Source organism: Gobio gobio, assembly GCF_949357685.1.
Source record: "Gobio gobio genome assembly, chromosome: 16".
NCBI lineage: Eukaryota > Metazoa > Chordata > Actinopteri > Cypriniformes > Gobionidae > Gobio > Gobio gobio.
The window spans coordinates 32813494-32833995 of NC_137109.1; the positions used below are offsets into that span (position 1 = coordinate 32813494).

The 20502-nt window shown below is 36.1% G+C and overlaps 1 protein-coding gene across 1 annotated transcript in view; it reads right to left on the reverse strand.

The window, feature by feature from the left end:
* Positions 1–20502, reverse strand: part of egf (epidermal growth factor) — a 39966-nt gene that overhangs the window by 18306 nt on the left and 1158 nt on the right. Inside the window, exons 2-10 of the mRNA XM_079838421.1 lie at positions 15784–15983; positions 15465–15646; positions 13245–13472; positions 10790–10995; positions 8487–8600; positions 8223–8345; positions 1320–1442; positions 1103–1228; positions 779–915 (exon numbers count right to left, since the gene is read on the reverse strand). Coding sequence (XP_079694547.1) covers positions 779–915; positions 1103–1228; positions 1320–1442; positions 8223–8345; positions 8487–8600; positions 10790–10995; positions 13245–13472; positions 15465–15646; positions 15784–15983 — 1439 coding nt within the window. The remainder of the gene's footprint in view (positions 1–778; positions 916–1102; positions 1229–1319; positions 1443–8222; positions 8346–8486; positions 8601–10789; positions 10996–13244; positions 13473–15464; positions 15647–15783; positions 15984–20502) is intronic.

A 20502-nucleotide genomic window follows, 5' to 3' on the forward strand; every position in this document is an offset into this window, starting at 1 on the left:
ATATGGCGATGCCTAAAGTGCAGAGACTGAAGCTTGATGATCAACAGACTTTCCTGAAGGACCCAAAGTATACATCCAAATCTACTGAAGCTTGGTTCAGGGATCAGTCGTTGAATGTTCTTGAATGGACTGTACTGTCTTCAGATCTAAATCTCATTTAAAATATTTGGTGGAATTTGATGAAAGCAGTGGCAACGTGACAACCAACAATTATCAGTGATCTGGAAGCTTTTTCAAGCGAGGAATGGGCCGATATTGCAGTAGAGAGGTGACAGAAGCTTCTAAGCACTTGGAGATATAGAGAATAACAGATTCTGCACCAAGTTTGACTTTTGGGGATTTAATAATTTTGAACACGAATGTTTAGAGCCAATTCGATTTATCTAATTTCTCATCAACTTTACGTTCTCAGAATCACTCAAATGTGTCTTAATAAACTTTCTATAACAGTTTACTGATGCCTTTGTTGAATTGTTTTCATAAAATGTAGTGCAGGTCAAGGGGGTTGAATAATGTCGATTGCATCTATGTACTGTGTCAAATGTGTACATGAATGAAATTAAAAAGTTGATCCTCTTGCGCTTATATTCTGTGGCCACTAGATGACGGTAAAATACATTCTGTTTCCTTACATCATATGGCATTACATCTTATGTCCACTAGATGGCAGTTGTAAACATCATAACTGCAGTGGCCTATTCAGCCTGAGCAATCCATAAACTCTCACACCGTCTTTTGATTGTGTTTCACACTTGATTGTGTTTGTGGGATCTTTTACCCTTTTCTGTACTGGATCATAATCCACAGCAATGATAGTGCCTCTCGGTTCTTCCAGCAGTTTTCTGCTCCGTTTGCCATTTGTGTTCATCTTTCTTATATCTACTATATTGGCAAACAACAGGTACGATGGAGGTCCTGCTTGAAAAAAAAAAAAGTAAAGAGATTCCAGAAGATTCCAGAGATGTTCTAGGTCACTGGAAACTAATGCACTTAAATACTGATTAACTATATGCTTAACTCAATAATTCTAGGAGACAAAATGTGGGAGACAGACAGGCACCCTGGCAGAATGTAGAATATAAAGAAAGTTTGTAGGACTTGCCTTCGGCAGCACAGTGTTTACCATCAGGCTTTAGCTGGTATCCAGGCTGGCACTCACACACCCACCTGCCTGGAAATAAAGTCACACACAACTGACTGCAACCCCCCCGATCCGCAGACAAACAGCCTGAAACATACAGAAAATGATGGGGAAAAAAAGTCATATTTGCACACAAAATGTGGGTTTCAATATTTTTTGAGAAAAAAAAAATACACACCTGTGCATGAACGCCCATCAGAATTTAGCACAGATCCCTCTGGACACACACACACATCTCCTTCTGCTGTGTGTACACATGCATGATCACAAGCTGTACCACTCTCCCCACATGGTTTAGTCTCTGTTGACACATAGGGACAAAAGTAAGAGTCTATACAATATATCGTCAAATTTGTATGTTTGTGTGTGTGTGTGTGTGTGTGTGTGTGTGTGTGTGTGTGTGTGTGTGTGTGTGTGTGTGTGTGTGTGTGTGTGTGTGTGTGTGTGTGTGTGTGTGTGTGTGTGTGTGTGTGTGTGTGTGTGTGTGTGTGTGTGTGTGTGTGTGTGTGTGTGTGTGTGTGTGTGTGTGTGTGTGTGTGTGTGTGTGTGTGTGTATACAGTCAGACCAAAATTATTCAGGCACTTTGAACTGGCCATGTTTTGCTTAAGTGTTTTTTCTTTAATTGCTAATGCGACCTTTTACACCACAGAATGAACAAAATTAAGCATTGCTTCATTGGTATTATCTAATTGTGTACTTAAATGAACAGCTGACAGCTGATTGGTTTTAATCCATTACATTTCTACCTTTCTAAGTTATCTGACATTATCAAGATGCATTTTGAGTTCTTGTTATATTTTATTACCATTTTCTAAACTATAGCAAATAAACTGTGATGTGAGAAAATGTTCTGGTGTCTGAATAATTTTTGGTTTGACTGTATATATATATATATATATATATATATATATATATATATATATATATATATATATATATATATATATATATATATATATATATATATATATGTGTGTGTGTGTGTGTACACATTACATAACATTTAATTACCCTATTTTTCAAAACCAAAATGAATACATATTTACATATAAAAAGTTATATTTAATATTTTAGCCATTTTATATATTTTAAAAATACAAACAAAAATGCATTAAATGTTGCCCCCTTAATTATATGTAGTAATATTTTGGAACGTGAAGGTTTATTATAATAATATATTTACATTTGAATAAGGGAATTCTCACATGCCCAGATTTAGTTTATTGTATATTTTTCTCGTCAATGCCAATTAGGAGTGAAATCGATCCCAAACCGAAACATTACTTGAATGGATACTGGTTATCTGTCTCCCTGGTTTTGATTAGTTAAGAGAAATGTAATAAATAACACAGTAGATAAAAAAAGCCAATTTCAAAATACTATTATTATTTTACACATAAATCATTAGGATCTCTGGGACCCCCAAACATAAAAACAATAAGGTCAATATCAACTGTTAGGGTTTAAAATAGTACTGATTAATCGTTTGACAGCCTTTACATAACCTGCCATTTCAATGTAATGGTCACTTCACATATTCTTCTCAAACCAAGCATTAATTGGATGGCGTGGTCACTTCAGGAAATGGAATGACCTGTTCTTAGCTGAGCAGCCTGCTGCTGGATGACAAGGTAATGCAAACAAGTCTAAAGCTAATGGCCTCAATCTTTTCCTTCTCTCTCCAAAAGCCCTGTCCTCAGATGATCAATTCTCACCCCAATGTTTCCATGAACACCTCTCAGTCTGAACCAACAGACCTTGTGGCTCTGTGTCTATCAGTCCTTATTTGAACAACTAACAATCCCAAGTCCTGAAATCAATTAAGTATCAAGAAAGATTTGTTTTATTCAGGTTAACAATAGATACATATAAAAACAATGCCTCCAGTCCAGTTACATTAAATAATGACAGCAGTTAAAACAGATTTAAATACAGAGAGCTACAGAATAAGAAGCCATTTATTTTTATTCGAAAATGGGAATAATACTATCACCAGTTCCAATGATAGATTTTGAGGAAGTCGTATGGTGGGAAAAAAGCTTCTTAACGGGACACTCTCTCCAATCCAGTTATGATGTCAGGACCATAATCCCACCCACAAAAGTTAAAGTGAGAAAGGGGTCCATTGCTCAGAGTGAGTGAAAGCATGTGATACTCTGAGACAGTTAACAAGAAGATTGTGACAATTTCACTCTCAAACTATGCTTGAAATCATGAAATCAAAATAGACCATTTCTTTTTTTTTTTGAAATACTGCAGTATTTAATAAATGATTTATCCGTGCACATGTGCCCTTGCAATCTTTAACCAAAATAACTCTCCCTCCCTCTTGCAGCGACATCTTGGGCCCTATTTTAACAATCTGAGTGCATGGTCTGAAGCACATGCCGCAGGTGCACTTAGGGCCAGAGGTGTCAAAAGTATTCGCATTCATTACTCAGGTAGAAGTATAGATACTGGGGTTTAAAAAGACTTCTGTAGAAGTTGAAGTATCAACTCAAGCTTTTTACTCAAGTAAAAGTGTAAAAGTAACTGGTTTCAAAACTACTTAAAGTATAAAAGTAAAAGTAATGTAAGGGGAAAAATGCCATTAAAGGGGTAGTTCACCCAAAAATGAAAATTCTGTCATAATTTACTCAAATTGTTCCAAACCTGTATGAGTTTCTTTGTTCTGAAGATTGAAGAATTTTTGTAACCAAGCAGATTAAATGCAACCATTGACTGCCATAGTATTTTCCCCTACTATGGCAGTCAATGGTTGCTCTATCTGCTTGGTTACAAACATTCTTCAAAATATCTTCAGAACAAAAACTCATACAGGTTTGGAACAACTTGAGGGTGAGTAAATGATGACAGAATTTTCATTTTTGGGTGAAGTATCCCTTTAAGGACAAAAGATTAGGCCGCGCCACAGTGCATACCCCACCTCCTCAAAAAAACATTTTTCTGAAGGCCATAATGACTATAATGTTATATTAAAAAGTTAATGTTGAACATTTTTAGATGCACTTGACTACGCGTTTCAGCCGCATATATTCCCATTGAAAATGAACGCATTTTAGGACAATGCAAATACATTAAAGAACCATATTGTGTACTACTGAGCATTAACGTGTTTCATGGAGTGGAAGATTTGATGACTAGTTGCCTATAAATATTGTAAAGGTGCAAAAAGTCAAAATTCAGAGGCATGTTATCAATAACCATTTTTTGAATGTGTGATCAGTGTGGCCAGATTGGGTCAACAATTTCCAGCCCAAAAACCTCACCAAATGTACATTTATATTTAAAAAAAAATGGTTATTGATACCTCTTACAATACTTATAGGCAACTAGTCACTCGAAGAAAAAAACCCAAAACTTTAACTGCCAAAATAATGTGATATTATTTTATTGCCATACCAATCAATGTTGATAAGTAAGTTACCATTTTATCTCCTTAAAGCATAACATTGATGATTAAAAAAAAAAAAAAAATCCCAGTAAACGGTTCAAATATGACTATATGTCCAGGTAGAAACTGTCAAAACAGCAATCCCTTAGAAAAACACAAGATTTTCAATGTCAACAGTAAGAAGCCAATTTACGTGCAAAAAGTGCCCAATATAGAGATTGGAAAAAGCAATGTAATAAACAGGCATTTCACACGTTAATGCACACACCACTGCCAAAATGCGTAATTCATTGATAATGTACAATAATCCGTCAACAAATAAATAACAACAATGCGCTTACCCTTGTGTTGCACTTTGCTTTGACAAAACTACAGTACGTCTTTTGTGAAGTACATGGCACATGCACTTAGTACAGTCAACACGGATTAATCGTTTATTTAAAGCTCTTTCAGCAGCTGTCGGGGTTGCTAGTTGCAGATGTCCTGAGTGTGTATATGATGATGGACAGGAGTAACGGTTATATTTAAAGAGTCTTCGAGTCACAGGTGTAATTCACGTTTGAGAGTTGAGTCACTCTCCCACTCTTTACTGTAGATACAACTTACTGTGTATTTATGCCACTGGCATAGCGATCACTGGAATATACAGCTAAAGTTATCGCGCTAAAAACCGGCTAAAGTCAGGAATGAGGCTGAGCAAGTCTGCCTGCTGATCGCTGATAGGTTGAAAGTGCGTGCTCTCGTCGACGAGAACCCGCCCTATCTGGCTGCATGGTGTGTGATTTGTGCAGGTGCAGGCGTGATTGATCGCTTACAACCCAATAGGGTGTCGGAATGGTTTGTGTTTATCCTTCTCATCCAACCACAATCATATTCACTCTGTCCGGATGGCGCGATTTATCTGGAGAGTTGTTTTTTTTTAATGACAAGCCGGAATGAAAACATGCCGAAATGGAATAGGAGTAACGAGGCTATTTTTAAAATGTAAGGAGTAGAAAGTACAGATAATTGCTTGAAAATGTAAGGAGTAGAAGTAAAAAGTAGGCTGAAAAATAATTACTCCAGTAAAGTATAGATACTCAACATTTCTACTTAAGTAAGGTAACGAAGTATTTGTACTTCGTTACTTGACACCTCTGCTTAGGGCGTGTCCGAATCCGCTTTTGCTAGTTTAACGACGGAGGCGAATGGTCCAAAAGGGTTGTACCTTGCGAGTCATGGGTGTGTTTTGGGCGTAACATGCAATAAACCAATCAGAGTCTCATCTCCCATTCACTTTAAAAGCCAGTTGCGCTTGCACCATGGCAGATTCGCTATTTGCATTGCGGAATTTGCGGGTGGAAAGATTGAACAGAGAGGAATCCTTCTATTTTTAATATTTGGCATGTTTGTGTGCTGCTGCGCATCCCTGTGTGTGTAATAATCAGAGTGTACGCTCGTTGTGCATTTAGAATGTATTCAACAAAGGCCTATTATATTTTAAATGATCAAAAGATCAAATCTACACTGCAAAAAATGCTCTTCTTATTTAGTATTTTTTCTTGTTTCCAGTCCAAATATCTAAAAATTCTTCAACTAAAATTCATTTACTAGATAAGTACAATTTTCTGGGGGAAAAAATCTAAATAAAGTGAGTTTTTGCTTAAACAAGCTAAATTATCTGCCAAAACAAGAAACAAGATTTCAATCAGAAATGTTTTTGAAGAAGTCTCATGCTAAAAAAAACAGTAATATTATGATACTGAACCCAATTCAGTATTCAGTAAATACAAATAACTGAATAATTGATAATGATGAATGTTATAAGTAAAATATTTGGGATTTAAAACAACATAATGCAATGCAATTGTGATTTCAAATAGTATAGGCTGAATTCAGGTTGATTGGGACACTTTTTTGTCTACGTCAATTTTTGTAAACGATCAGATACACACAATACTCAAATATAATTTTCGAGTTTCAGTTCATTTATGAGACATGCCTGCAATGCATGATCACCAGCGCTAAGGCTATTGTCTGTTATATTGGCTTCTTAGAAGCAAATATATTAAAAACATTGATTAAAATTAAGATACAATTTATACAAAACAAAATTCCAGAACAATTTCTGACAAACTTTGATATTAAATAATAAAAAAATAACATTATAATACTTTAAACATCAATATGAAGCAAAATACGTTTTAATGGCTACTGAAAACAAAACGTTTGACTGGTACTATATTTATAGCATCTGAGCAGACATTTGCGAATAAAAGCTTTATTGATGTGACACTAGGCTCTTTTACAATAAACACGTTATAATCTGTCCAAAACAGGCCAAATAAATCTTGTCTAAACAGTCTTGCGTCTATGACATTTTATGTCGCAGCAGGATTCATATTTAAATGGTCTTTTTGCGTTTAATATTCACAGATGCTAACAGAATAAACTTAGCCTACCACAATCCATTGCCCTGAACAAAATATGAACAGCTTTTCATGAGGAGAATTATTCCAGGATTATTCCTCAACGCGTCTCAAAACGATGTAACTGAATATTTGTTTTCGATTTGGTTCACATTATTTAAAACCTGGCATTTTAACGTTTCTTTAGACATATGTCTCATGTTTGTGTGATAAGTTTTCACTAAGCTACAGGTCGTTTTCTGAAGAGAATCAGATTAGACATGATTGAGAGAGAGGCTGCAGATCACGCATCATGTTTGTTTTCTTTATTTTGCAAAAAGCACAACATTTTGTTTTTATTGTGACTGTACACAAAAAAATAGAAACTTAACAGATTATGATGATGTATAACACTTGCCTGAATGATAAAAAACAACACAGTTATTTGAGTCTCTTTGGCACTGATAAGAAAAAAGACAGCGACCGCAGACTCAAGGGGGTACGTAGCAATGGATGTGAAAATGAAAACTGCGCTGGGCTGAAACTAGCAAAAAACACTTGCTCCGCACCTGGCGTCGCATTGCTCCGGGTTTATGATAAGGCCCTTCATCTCTGATGACGTGTTTACTGGAACGAGGGTGGGACAACCTGTCACTCACATGACATCTCAGCAATAGCAAACCGCAACCATCCAATGATAATCGATTACCGATAGACAAAATCAAGTCCCACCATATCTTTTTTTCTTGTATTGCAACTTCTATTTCATGACAACTTTAAAATAATATTTTTTTTGCATAAATTTATGTTTTTCAAGTGTATTTATTATTCTAAATTAATTTCTAATTTATCGTAAATAAAATCTATTTCAGAATTTATTTTATAATTCTATAAAAATCTGTATTGATTTATTGGCATTTCCTCATCACTAATCATTGCGAATATTCGGACAGCCAGAAAACCTGACAACAAACTTGATTGCATGTGCTTATGAGCGTCCGCAGATGCGAGAACTGTACTGAGCGTTAATCTCGCTGTTGCTTTGCTCCTGACCTGCTTAGCCAGGCAAAGCTGCTGACTAAATGTGTTCCTTATTACTGATGTCACTGCGTTGTCCGGCTCTGCCTCAATGCAAAATTAGAGCATAAACAATGGAGTCAAGAGATGCTCTCTGTCTCTTTCTAGCCCTTTTTCTATCATAATTCTCTCTCTCCCTGACCCACGATGACTTCCAGCTCATTGACATGTGTGCTACTAATGTTAGTGTTTCATAATCCATCCCCCATTCTCCAGCCCTACCTTGGCAGGTCTTCAAATCAGGCAGTAACAGGTAACCCTTAGGGCAGGTGCAGAAGTAAGAGCCCGGAACGTTCTCACATCCCAGTGAGCAGCCGTGATTCCACAGGGAGCATTCATTAATATCTAATCGAGAAGGAGTGAGATTGTTTTTTTTCCAGACAAATACATTTTGAACAAAATAATAAAACAGCTGTGCATTTCTACATTAATGCTATCATGTATCTTAGATGTTACTGTGTGTCACAAAGTTAACGGAGACTGTACCTTCACAGTAGTTGCCTTGTTTACTGAGGGAAAAACCATCCCTGCAGCGGCACAGACCAGTGTCAGTGTGACTGGAACACACTTTCACACACTCTCCTGTGTGTCGATTGCAGCCTACAAAAGAACAAACAGCATCTATTTCCATTCACAGACATTTATGTGATGTTTAGGATAATAATAAGAACATTTAATTACCCTATTTGATACAATTTGATTATAAGTAGTATGGTGGAATAATTGGAACAATTAAGTAATTGTTATAACTTCATTTTGAATGTAAATAGGCAAATTAAATGCCATTAACTCTTACACATACTCTTACTTCAGACAGAGCGCAGCATCTCCAGATCAAAACAGAAAAAAGTGCGATAGCATATGTAAGCAGATGCATATGTAAAATAATGCGATCATCAAACATTAAACAGCATATAAATCCAAACTGCATAACGTTACCAAATGAAATGTCGACCCAGGAAGTGGTATAGGACTGTGAATCTTTGGGGGTGTTGATGGACTCAATCTACTTCATCTACACTATATTGCCAAAGGTATTGGTAAACTCCTCCAAATCATTGAATTCAGGTGTTCCAAACACTTCACTAATGGCCACATGTGTATAAAATCAAACACCTAGGCATGCAGACGCTTCTACAAACATTTGTAAAAGAATGGGTCGCTCTCAGGAGCTCAGTGAATTCAAGCGTGGTACCGTGATAGGTTGCCACCTGTCCATTCGTGAAATTTCTTCACTACTAAATATTCCACAGTCAACTGTTAGTGGTATTATAACAAAGTAGAAGCAAGTTGGAACAACAGCGATCATCACAGAGTGGGGTCAGCGCATGCTGAGGCGCATACTTTCTGCAGTCGATAGCTACAGACCTGACTTGACTTGACTCCAAACTTCATGTGACCTTCAGAATAGCTCAAGAACAGTGTGTAGAGAGCTTCATGGAATGGGTTTCCATGGCCGAGCAGCTGCATCCAAGCCTTACATCACCAAGTGCAATGCAAAGCGACGGATGCAGTTGTGTAAAGCACGGAACCACTGAGCAGTGGAGACGTTTTCTCTGAAGTGACGAATTACGCTTCTCTGTCTGGCAATCCAATGGACGAGTCTGGGTTTGGCAGTTGCCAGGAGAACGGTACTTGCCTGACTGCATTGTGTCAAGTGTAAAGTTTGGTGGAGGGGGAATTATGGTGTGTGGTTGTTTTTCAGGGGTTGGGCTTGGCCCATTAGTTCCAGTGAAAGGAACTCTTAATGCTTTAGCATACCAAGACATTTTGGACAATTTCATGCTCCCAACTTTGTGGAAACAGTTTGGGGATGGTCCCTTCCTGTTCCAACATATGACTGCGCACCAGTGCACAAAGCAAGGTCCATAAAGACATGGATGAGCGAGTTTGGTGTGGAGGAACTTGACTGGCCTGCGCAGAGTCCTGACCTCAACCCGATAGAATATGTTTTGGATCAATTAGAGCGGAGACTGCGAGCCAGGCCTTCTCGTCCAACATCAGTGCCTGACCTCACAAATGCGCTTCTAGAAGAACGGTCAAAAATTCCCATAAACACACTCCTAAACCTTGTGGAAAGCCTTCCTAGAAGAGTTGAAGCTGTTATAGCTGCAAAGGGTGGGCCAACAGGATATTAAACCCTTAGGATTAAGAATGGGATGTCATTAAAGTTCATGTGCATGTAAAGGCAGGTGTCCCAAAACTTTTGACAAAATAGTGTATGTTTTGATCATTGTTCTGAATCCGATCTAGAGTCAGAGTTTCTTTTGACAGATTGCATGTTCAGATATTCATACAACAAAATATTCTGGGTGTCATGAAAGTTTTGTGAAAATTATCAAAAATGCTGGCAGTGGCTAAACACTGAAGGGGAAAGAGTTAACATTTTGTGTGTAATCATTTAACTGTAATTAAAATAAAAAAAAAATAATCACAGTTTTTAATATAAATGTAAATTAGGGAGGCACAATATATCACTATCACTTATCGGCTAATTATATTTTAATATTTTAATTCACTTATCAGTGAATATTGGATATTTAATTAAACATGATCCTTACATATGATATAATTTTACATTTAGATTAAGACTGCTTTCATTTAACACTCACTTAAAGTAATTATCACATGGATGACTGAAATACTTCATTTTTATTGGTCAATAGCCACAGTATGATTATAGATAGAAGGGTGGAATAATTGGAAAAATCTAATAAATACTATTTTGAATGCAAATACTCCAGCATATTTTATTAAAGCAATTAATCATTGAATCTTTTATTACTAACCTGGAGTGAATGGAGTTGGAGTTTCCACCACTGGCTGATTGATGGGATGTACCACTTTGACATCAGCAAGGAGGTGCGACATCTTTTTGGAATTGACATTCTCCCTTCGGCCCCCTGTGTACTTGTTTACTCTTGTTATTCTTTTTGACTTAATGTCTGTTAGGTACACATAATCCAGAAAAATCGTCATCCTCAGAGCCTGTGGTCTAGAGTAGAGCAGGGAGGACATCTTTACTGTAAAAATACTTCTTGTTTTATAGTATCTATAAGTGTAGCTGCTATGTGAAAAATGTAAGTTTTTTATATAAAAAGGGAGGCACAATATATAGCTATCACTTATCGGCTGAATGCATCTTTTTAATTTATCGTATCACTTAAAGCTGCAGTCCTTTTGCTTAAAAATGATCCAAAATCAACCAAGTACATAACCAGCCAGTGTTCGAAACTATCTCCTTACCTTAGCTCGATTCACAATCGGTAAGCTTGTAATAATGTGTTATAATTTGACTGGTACTGGTGGCTTCCGCGGGAAATTTGTGCATGTCTTTGCTTCATTATGTCACGTCTGTATACATAAAGGAGTCCAGCTCGTAGGCTATATCGCATGTGAGGATGCTGCAGGTGTCAGATCATTTATAGCCTTTTCTCACAGCAGTTGAAATATTAAACTTATCATTTTGATGACGGAATGTAATCCAGAAAGGTCCAAACGACAGTCATCAGTGACAACTGGAGATTCACAAAAGTGGCAGAAATTTTACTTACTTTTTCAGATTACATTTTGCGCGGAAACTTATTATTTTGGTCATACTTCCAAGACGTAGAATCTGTGATTCCGAAGTACAGTATCCAAACTGGTGCGGTGAATGAATAACAGCCACACATACTCCTCAAAACATTACATTCATCCATGCTGAGGAGCCGTGCCGCTTAAAATTAACCAGTTTTACCCTGCAATTAAATCTAACAGATGCTAACATTGTGTTCAATGATGTTCAACACATATACCTCTGTTAAAATCTCAGAAAATTTGGTTTAGGGTTTCATGACCCTTTAAAGGGTTAGTTCACCCAAAAATGAAAATTCTGTCATTAATTACTCACCCTCATGTCGTTCGACACCCGTAAGACCTCCGTTCATATTCGGAACACAAATGAAGATATTTTTGTTGAAAGCTGATGGCTGAGAAAGGCTTCAGACAGGCCTCCATTGGCATTCAGTACACTTGTACTCCCAAGACCCATAAAAGGCACTTAAAACGTCGTTACAAAGTCCATCTCACCACAGTGAATCTACAATAATTTTACGATGCGACGATAATAGTTTTTGTGCGCAAAAAAAAATCTAAATAACAACTTTATCCAACTTGTTATTGTCTTCCGTGTGTGCCTCCACGATGCATGCGCGAGAATATGACGTAGCGCCAGCGTTCGGGAATCCTGCACACTTAAGCCCCATTTTGAGAACTACGCCCGAGACCTAAAGCACGATCAATGTAGAATTCAACAGCTTAGATACGCGCGTCTTCCTCTGCTTGTAAACAAATCGCTTCTGGGTCATGTGTCCGAACGCCGGATCTGCATCATCTTCTCGCGCATGCGTCGTGGAGGCACACACGGAAGACAAGAACAAGTTGGATAAAGGTGTTATTTTGATTTTTTTTTGCGCACAAAAACTATTGTCGTCGCATCGTAAAATTATTGTAGAGCCACTGTGGTGAGATGGACTTTGTAACAACGTTTTAAGTGCCTTTTATGGGTCTTGGGAGTACAAGTGTACTGAATGCCAATGGAGGCCTATCTGAAGCCTTTCTCAGCCATCAGCTTTCAACAAAAATATCTTCATTTGTGTTCCGAATATGAACGGAGGTCTTACGGGTGTCGAACGACATGAGGGTGAGTAATTAATGACAGAATTTTCATTTTTGGGTGAACTAACCCTTTAAAGATGATAATTCCGCAAATAACTGCAATTTCAGGTTTCAAACAGAGACGGCAACAAAGAGGCAAAACTTACGGACTGCAGCTTTAATATTCAACAGTTTTATTGATTTGACTGCGCTGACACTATTGGATGAGAACTAAACTGAGCTGGACGATGACATCACTGTTTTCTGCAGAGCTGATAGCTAATTTAATTGAATGAATTGATGATCTTTACAACAGAACTGAATCAACACTGAAATGACTTCAGCTGAACATTGACACTATTTTCTTTTTAATGCGGCTTTACAGCCGAAATGAACTCTTCACATAATTTAATCATTTTCCTGTTATCACTGTAAAGCTGCTTTGAAACAATCTGTATTGTATAAACTTGAAATATCTCTGTAATAAGGCAAGATAATTTACTACAGCCAGTCTATATTGCAAAATATTCCCTGAAGGGTGATAATGACCAGCTGACATTTCTACCTACTATTATCCTTTTCATAAAGGATACATCTCAATTTTACCTGAAGGGCTGATTAAAGACGTTGATAATGTTGCCATCATAGTTGCAGGAGCCCATTGCAGTGTGCCCTCCTTGGCCTTGCTGAACCCAGAACAGTCTCCTGTCCCGGTGGTCTAAAGCCAGAACCTTCAGTCTGTCTGCAACTTTCAGCACTGTTGCCAGCTTCCCACCTGTCATGTCTGAACGCTGGATACTGGAAGTCACCCCATCTGACAGCCAGAATATATATCTGGAAAAAAAGTTGTACATATAAGTGTAGCATTTTTATACATTATAGATCATCTCACATCTATTTAACCTTCGACTTATTCTGCAAAACTGTTAATGACACTGTTAATGACACATTTAGATTAATTCAGTTTATGTCCCTGTGAAACAATGGCATCAAACTTTGAATTACAGTTTTTAATACATAAATATAAATTAGGGAGGCACAAAATATAGCTAACATATAACTTATCAGCTGTATATATTTATGTATTGTATCAGTGGACATTGGATATTTAATTGAACATGCTCATTACATATTACATTTAGATTTAGCCTTCACACTCACATAAAGTTAATATTTAAGAAAACGAATTACTTAATACTTTTAAAGGATCAGTTCACTTTAATATTAAAATTACCCCATGATTACACACCCTCAAGCCATCCTAGGTTATGACCTTCTTCTTTCTGATGAACACAATCATACCCTGATGCTTCCAAACTTTAGAATGGCAGTGAACGGTGCTCACAAGTTTGAAGCTCAAAAAAGTGCATAAATCCATTATAAAAGTAATCCATACGGCTCCGATGGGTTAATAAAGGTCTTCTGAAGCGAATCAATGGGGTTTTGTAAGAAAAATATCCATATTTAAAACTTTCTAAAATAAAATACATAACTTCCGCCAGAACGCCTTCCAACTTTTGCAGAAACACTAGCGCCTCTCACAGTTCAAAACGCTTACGCTACATCCTAGTCATATGTTGCGCCTGGTACGCTTTTTTCGTAAGTTGAATATGGAAGACGGCCTTCTACAAAACTTGATCGATTCGCTTCAGAAAGCCCTATATTAAACCCCCAGAGCTGGATGGGTGCACTTTGTTGAGCTTCAAACTCAATGGACCTCGTCACTGCCATTATAAAGCGTGGAAGCATCAGGATATTTATTAATATAACTCTGATTGTGTTCATCAGAAAGAAGAAAGTACATCTAAGATGGCTTGAGGGTGAGTAAATCATGGGGTAATTTTCATTTTAAAGTGAACTAATACTTTAAATATATTCTTTAACAAATCTCAAAATGAATATCTTTTTTTCAAACTGTACATTATAATGTTGTGATGCAGATAGATTTTATCATTTAATTAATTTAGCCAAAACAGTATAGCATTTATTAATATAAGCCCTTTTCAGTTACTGGCCATGACATGAAAATAATTATCGACATTTATTTTACATCCCTAATATAAATATTACATATTATATATAAAATAAATATTATATAAACAGTGTTTATAAGTTTTAATATATAAATTAAATGATCCATTCTGCATTAATGAAAATACTGAAATAATTTTCCAATATGAATATCTAATAATGTTGATTTAATTGTATTGAAACCAAAATGGTTGCTTTTTTAACACTTGATTATCTCTTCAGACTAGTCCTTTGACTGAAAAGTGAGGCCAGTGTGCATCTGTAGAATGCTGTTGGAGACACCCTGTTAAAACTGCACCTATGTGCCAGCCATGTTCGAAAGAATGTGAACGTCTGAAAGCTCCAGCATTTATAGCTAGCACGCAAACTAGGATTTGAGCAACACAGTCCTGAGAAGAACTGTGAAAATGACAAAGTCTTTAGTCACCCTCATTCTCCACCGAGAGTCAATAAGCACACTACTGAGAGAACAGAGTAAGAAAATGTCAAACATGTTGTTGTGGGTTACAGGTCTGACCTATTGCTCCACAAGCATGTCTCAATATGCTAACAACTTTATTTCCATTGAAGTTTATTCCCTTTCATGTACGCCTATTTATTAATGATTATTTTTTTTGCAAATACAAAAAAAAATTGTAATATTTGTTTAAAAATAAAAACATTAAAATGTAATGCTTTTAATCACTATTATTGTGCATTTAAATTTTCAGGAGATATCCACAATAAGTAAATTATTATTCCAATTCTTGCATTTTTCCTTTCCACGAATGACTATAGTTTTATAATTATTTTTACCTGTCATTTGGATCAACAACAACACATTTGGGCTGAGATAGGTCTCTCAAGACAGTCTTTTCATTCCTCCCATCTGTGTCCATTCTGTGTATCGTTCCTTTATCTGCATTGCTCCAGAGGACTGAGTTTTCAATCCAGTTCACAGTCAGACCAGTGATTCTTTTCACTGATGAGAGAAGTTTCTAAAAGAACAGGCTCCAAACAATCACTGATGACATTCAAAATTAAAATACTATATTCATCATATTTAGACTGTATATGTAAAAAAAAATCAAAAATTAAATAAATTAAACTGACAATTATGGGTCTTCAGTTGTACCTTTCTGCCTGTTCCATCTAGTCCTGCCCTGTTTATTTGTCCTGCATGTGTGTCGGCCCAAAACATTGTCCCCTCACTTAAATGGAAGTCCAACAAGATAGACCTTCCCACCCTAGATACGATCCTTCTCTGGTCCCCACCATCAAGGTTCATCTTCTGGATGCCATTTCCAAGGCCAAGTAATAGATAAGGCTCAGGATCTTTGAAGACACAAATACAAGCTCTGACAAACCTAATCAAAATGATACAAACTGAATGCATCATTTCTAATCAGATCCTTATTTGAAGTTAACAACCATTTTAACTAGTTTATGTGCACATCTTATACGAATATTTCGAGTTTTGTGGTTTATATTGTGTAAGTTTCCCAATATCATCAATGGCTAACTCACATTATCACTGTCTCTCTGAAATACTTCTGCTAGTCAGCTGTGGGACACTATTACCTAAAACTGTCTATTAATGCATATTATCTGTCGTTCTTCTTACTACTTTGAGTAAAGATAAAGGATGGAGCAGTTAATGCTCGTCTAACGTATGTGCTGTTATTGATACAGTTCCCACACGTGCACTGCAATAAATTAGAAATATACATATGGGTTTGTTTATGGACATACACTTGTTAAATGCTGATTTTGAAGAATTATAGCTGCAACATCTAATGTACCTCAAAATGAGTCGTGTATCACTGAGAAACAATTCGTCCTTGAGATGGAGGTTCGGGTTGAATGACTAGTTCTTCCAATGTTTCATCATTGGACTCGCACTCAGATTGATATGTTAAAATCAACGTCAACGTTACTGTCTTTACAGTGTGTACAATCGCTGAGAACCGAGGAAGCCTCCGGAGCTGAGGTTCAGTTATGGTAATGGGTATTTCGCTTCCGAACAAACGCACGGTAGACCAATCACAACAGACTGTGCCATCTGACCAATCAGAGCAGAGTAGGTTTGCAGAAATTAGGGATTTAGGCCCCGATCAGACAGAACGCATTTTTCAGTTTTGAAAATGCGAGGCAAACCGCACTGTTTTTTAATTTAGAAAATAGCAGTGCGATGCGGTTTTTTTTTATGTTTCTAGGCAACCCCTGAATCAGTTGTGCTGTCAGTCTAATCAAGATAACCGTCACCCCAATGGAAAGCCCGCCTTTCCATTCATTCGATTGGACAATACGGAAAAAACGTGATGATGTCGGGCGCTTTTCTGCTCAGAGTTGATTTTTTGTGCATTTTAACACATATTTAACAAGTGAAACAAGTTAATTTTAACACATTTAATGCATATTTCACGTGTATTTAGCATGTTAAATACACGTGAAATACGCATTAAATACGTGTTGTTTACGCGTGACAAATCAGCGCGTATTTTACGTGTATTTGACGCATATTTAACGGACGTTAAATACATGTAAAATACGTGTGAAATACACATTAAAAATCAGTTTGAACGGGTCAGTGTCATTGGCTGCTGAAGACTTGGGTCTAACCATTTCTGTGAGGTTAGGGGGTTGTACCGTTCATAGGCCACCATTTAACATGCTATAGATCAGCTTATTTCACCCCCAGAAATGGTAAGACCCAAGTCTTCAGCAACCAATGACACTGTGTTAAAATTCACGTGTTTTTGGCCCTCTTGGCTTTCCATATCCCGGGGCGCATAAGAAGCGTGCATAACACTCACTGCCAACAGAAATCTATTCAAAAAATTTGCCTCTCACTGTAAAAAAATGCGTTCTGTCTGAATAATAAAGTTACAATATCAAATTATAGTTTGGCTAATAAGAAATAATTTGGCCATAAAGGTAAAACATGATTTACAAAATGTAATTTTGGGGGCGGGATAAGAGGTTGAGGTCAAGGTGATTGGTTAGTAAACATTGGTCCAGAAACAATAAAGGTTGTAGACTTGTGGTGCTTCTCATTTCTTATTTGTGCATCCTTGTTTCCTTTCCTCGTGTCTTAGCTCCAACCCGTATAGGCAGCGCTAATCAGTGTTGGGGAAAGTTACTTTTAAAAGTAATGTATTACAATATTGCGTTACTCCCTTAAAAAGTAACTAATTGTGTTACTTAGTTACTTTTAAGAAAAGTAGTGTGTTACGTTACTTTTGCTTTACTTTTTCTCACCTGTCTGGGCATGTTTTCTTTTTCTTTTTATAACAAAAAAGGTTTTCTTTTTGGGCAGATGTAAAGACTCTTTCACACCAAAATGAAAATAATAAGCCTCAGGCTGAAGGAAAATGCAAATTTACGCATGTGCAGTAGAGGACGCCGCTCATACAAACCTTTCAGCTGTGCTGCCATTCTCGAAAAATAGATTGCAGGAGAAGAAAGTTTAACACTTACTTCACCAATAAAAACAAAAAAAATCTAAAGTCATTTTTGCCTATGGTTTAACTGAATCATTGAAGGTCAGCAGTAAATTGGTCAATAAAGTGAGATTAAATGCATACAAATGTTTGCTTTATTTAACATTTAATTATTGGAGGTTTGCATAGTATTCTGATTTTGCATTTGACTGATTTTAATCATTTTGGGGAATACTGAATCTTTTTTTGTGCAAGTGAGATTAGTAAATGCATGCTCACATTTAGTCGAGAACTACAATAACCATCATGTTCACACACGACGTCTCTGCACTTACGATTTCTCTCAACATGAGGAAAAAAGAGTTGTCAGTCAATAAAAGGGAAAACAAAGTAACTTGCGTTACTTATTTGAAAAAGTAACTCAGCTTTTTTGTTGTAAATTTTAAAAGTAATGCTTTACTAGTAACTTAAAAAAGTAATATGATTACGTAACTCAAGTTACTTGTAATGCGTTACCCACAACACTGGTGCTAATATACACTGTAAAAAATAAAAACAGAAAAAGTACTGGTCATTTTTTGCCAGGACACTTGTAATGTGTATTTCAAAATACAGGTAAAAAACCAATACGCAAAATTCCTTCATATTTTACTGTACATTGTGCCCTATTTTTACTGACTTTTTTACAGTGTATATAGCAGCTAATAAACTAATATTATAAACTAATAAAAACGAACTCATATATAAAATATATATATTTTACATATGTGACCCTGGACCACAAAACAAGTCAAAAGTCGCATGGGTATATTTGTGGCCAACGATACATTGTATGGGTTAGGTTTCTTTTAAGCCAAAAATCATTAGGATATTAAGTAAATATCATGTTCCATGAAGATATTTTGTAAATTTCCTAACGTAAATATATCTAAAATGTATTATTATTAGTAATATGCATGGCTAAGGACTTCATTTGGACAACTTTAAAGGCGATTTTCTCAATATTTAGATTTTATTTTGAAAAAATATTTAGATTCCGGATTTTCAAATTTGAATCTCATCCAAATATTCAGTATTTAGCTTTCAGATGATACATCTCAATTTCTAAAACAAAATTACCCTTATGACTGGTTTTGTGGTCCAGAGTCACTTATGTTAACCTAAAATGTTCTGCAATAAAAAGGTAGAGTCATGAACATAGTTTAATTGTTTAAATAATATATTTCAGCAGAAATTTAATTCTTATCAAAGTACCACTTTGAAGGATTAAATATCAAGTTCATAAATTCATAATCTGATTTAAAACAGTGGTATGTAAAGATTAAAAAAAAGTTTTCTTATTTTCTATTAAAATATATTGAATAAGGAAGGTGCAAGATATAAGCTCAGAGTTGTGAGGAAGAACACGTTATGCTGATTTTATTGTATGTTAGTGGCTGTATTCACTAAATTAAATTAAATAGCTATAACATGAAACCTCCCTGAAACCTTATGGTGTGACCCTAAAATGAAGCTGTTTGATAAATGAGGCTTGTCGGCTAACAAATACATTCTTTCTTGGGTCATAAAATTGCTAATTATTTTCTCTTTATTCCCTACCCATATTAGCACCTATAATGCCATTCAGAATGTAAACTAGCTTTGTGACAGGTCTTTTCATGCTTTAATGGGGAGAGGTTCACACATTTATCTCACAGATGCCAGCAGAAATCAAGCAACTGTAACCTAGCAACACACCATGGTGGAGGCCTTCGAAGTTGTTTGAGTGGATTACACAAACCCACAGCCATGTTGCTAGGATATGAGATAAATAATGGAAAAAAGGTGGAATATGGTTTTGGTTACATTCAATAGCCACTAATTTAACATTTAGATGAGTATATTAAAGCAAATATATTCTGATGTTCTAGTTAAGCACATCAAGCAATAACTTACTTGAGCTTTTTTAAAGGGAGTTTTTATTTATATCGAGGATGCATGATTTAATCGTAATTTAAAAGTCTTACAGTAAATACAGGAAATATTATGATTCATGAAGGGAGGGTAAAGTTATTTTCTCACTGCAGCAAAAATCTGGGCAATGTGTCCAAAACCACTTATGATTTAGTGTTTCCTAAAATGATTTTTTTTTTCCAATAAGATTTTATCTCTTCATAGCATGTAATGGCCATTCAATGGCCTAATAGTTAAGTTCACCCCAAAAAATTACAAGTCACATTTACTCATCCTCATGTCATTCAATCATGTGTGACTTTCTTTCTTTTGTGGAACAAAAGAGTGTTTATGGAGCTTTTTTTCTCTCTCCAAACAATGAAAATAGCTTGTGACTACAATTAAAGTGCCATAAAAAGTCTGTAGCTTTATTTCAATCTTCTGAGACTATTTGATAGTTTTGTATAAAAAAGTGATTT